At 41.3% G+C, this 1,062-nt stretch overlaps 1 protein-coding gene across 1 annotated transcript in view; it reads right to left on the bottom strand.

The window, feature by feature from the left end:
- Window positions 1-1,062, bottom strand: part of LOC108628661 (adenylate cyclase type 5) — a gene marked incomplete at both ends in the record, with an annotated part of 40,434 nt that overhangs the window by 33,591 nt on the left and 5,781 nt on the right. Inside the window, one exon of the mRNA XM_018030737.1 lies at window positions 507-720. Within this exon, the coding sequence (XP_017886226.1) occupies window positions 507-720 (214 nt within the window). The remainder of the gene's footprint in view (window positions 1-506; window positions 721-1,062) is intronic.

Genomic DNA, 1,062 nt, shown 5'->3' with positions numbered 1-1,062 from the left:
AATTATTTTCAATATTGAAACACTGCACATTTTATATATCATATAAACAATATGAATAAAGTATATATTAAACTATATTAAAATGAAGACAGCAATACATATAGAAAAACGAAGAACTATTGAATATGTCAAGAAAGCAATTTCAGTTTTCACAAACAGTCGTGTTATAAAACCCGAAATTACTTTCTAGCCAATCGAATGAAAGCTCAGGTGGCAGCAATCAACCGTCACAACGCAATAAGTAAATTGAGCCTGGGAACAACGTCTGACCCAATACCAGTTGCCTCCACTTAACCGAAGCGACGCGTCTGACTTATTTCGATCAATTCTACTTAAAAACTTAATACATTAAAACAGTTGCTTCCTGTAAGTTCCAAACCATTATTCGCCCACTGACATTTGATTTCCAACCGCAGAATAACATATTTATTAAAATATATGGTTGACCTTTTCCACTGGGTTTCTATTTGCAGCCCGTGTGGCTATCCGAGCGTGAGCGTACTCACCGGCGTAAATTGCGATACAGGCGAGGAGCGTGACGGCCAGAGACAGATTCTCCGGCTTTTCGAAAGTGTGGAGGAATTGTTCCTTATCTTCCAGAATAATCCGTAGGACTAGCAGCAAGCCCAGGGCGATGGACAGGCCGGCCAGTAGGCCGAGTACGTGCGTCATGTTGCTCTGATTCATACGCAAGAAGTAACGCTGATACAACATCTCCACCTACGGGCAGACATAAAAAGGCACAAAGGAGTATCCCTGCATGAATCATCGAGCTTTTAATAAAATCTCAATATACATTATATACAGGGTTTTCCAAAACTAGTGTAAGATATTGAAATAAGAGGTTCCTGACGTAATTTCAAGCAATATTTTCCTTAGCGAAAAAGTTGTCCGAGGCGTGGTTGAGGAGTTATTAACGAAAAACCCCGACCAATCAGAGCGCTCGGTTGGCGCGATCTCCGAATCGGAAGCGTTGGCTCGGATCTGGGCGCCTGGCCTTAGACGCGTGAACAACCGTTCCGCTCAATACGAAGCGTTTTAAGAAAATGATGAATAATAAAC

Source organism: Ceratina calcarata, unplaced genomic scaffold (assembly GCF_001652005.2).
Source record: "Ceratina calcarata isolate Rehan_Ccalc_2016 unplaced genomic scaffold, ASM165200v1 scaffold535.2, whole genome shotgun sequence".
Taxonomy (NCBI): Eukaryota; Metazoa; Arthropoda; class Insecta; order Hymenoptera; family Apidae; genus Ceratina; species Ceratina calcarata.
This window is presented reverse-complemented; position numbering and strand designations above follow the sequence as displayed.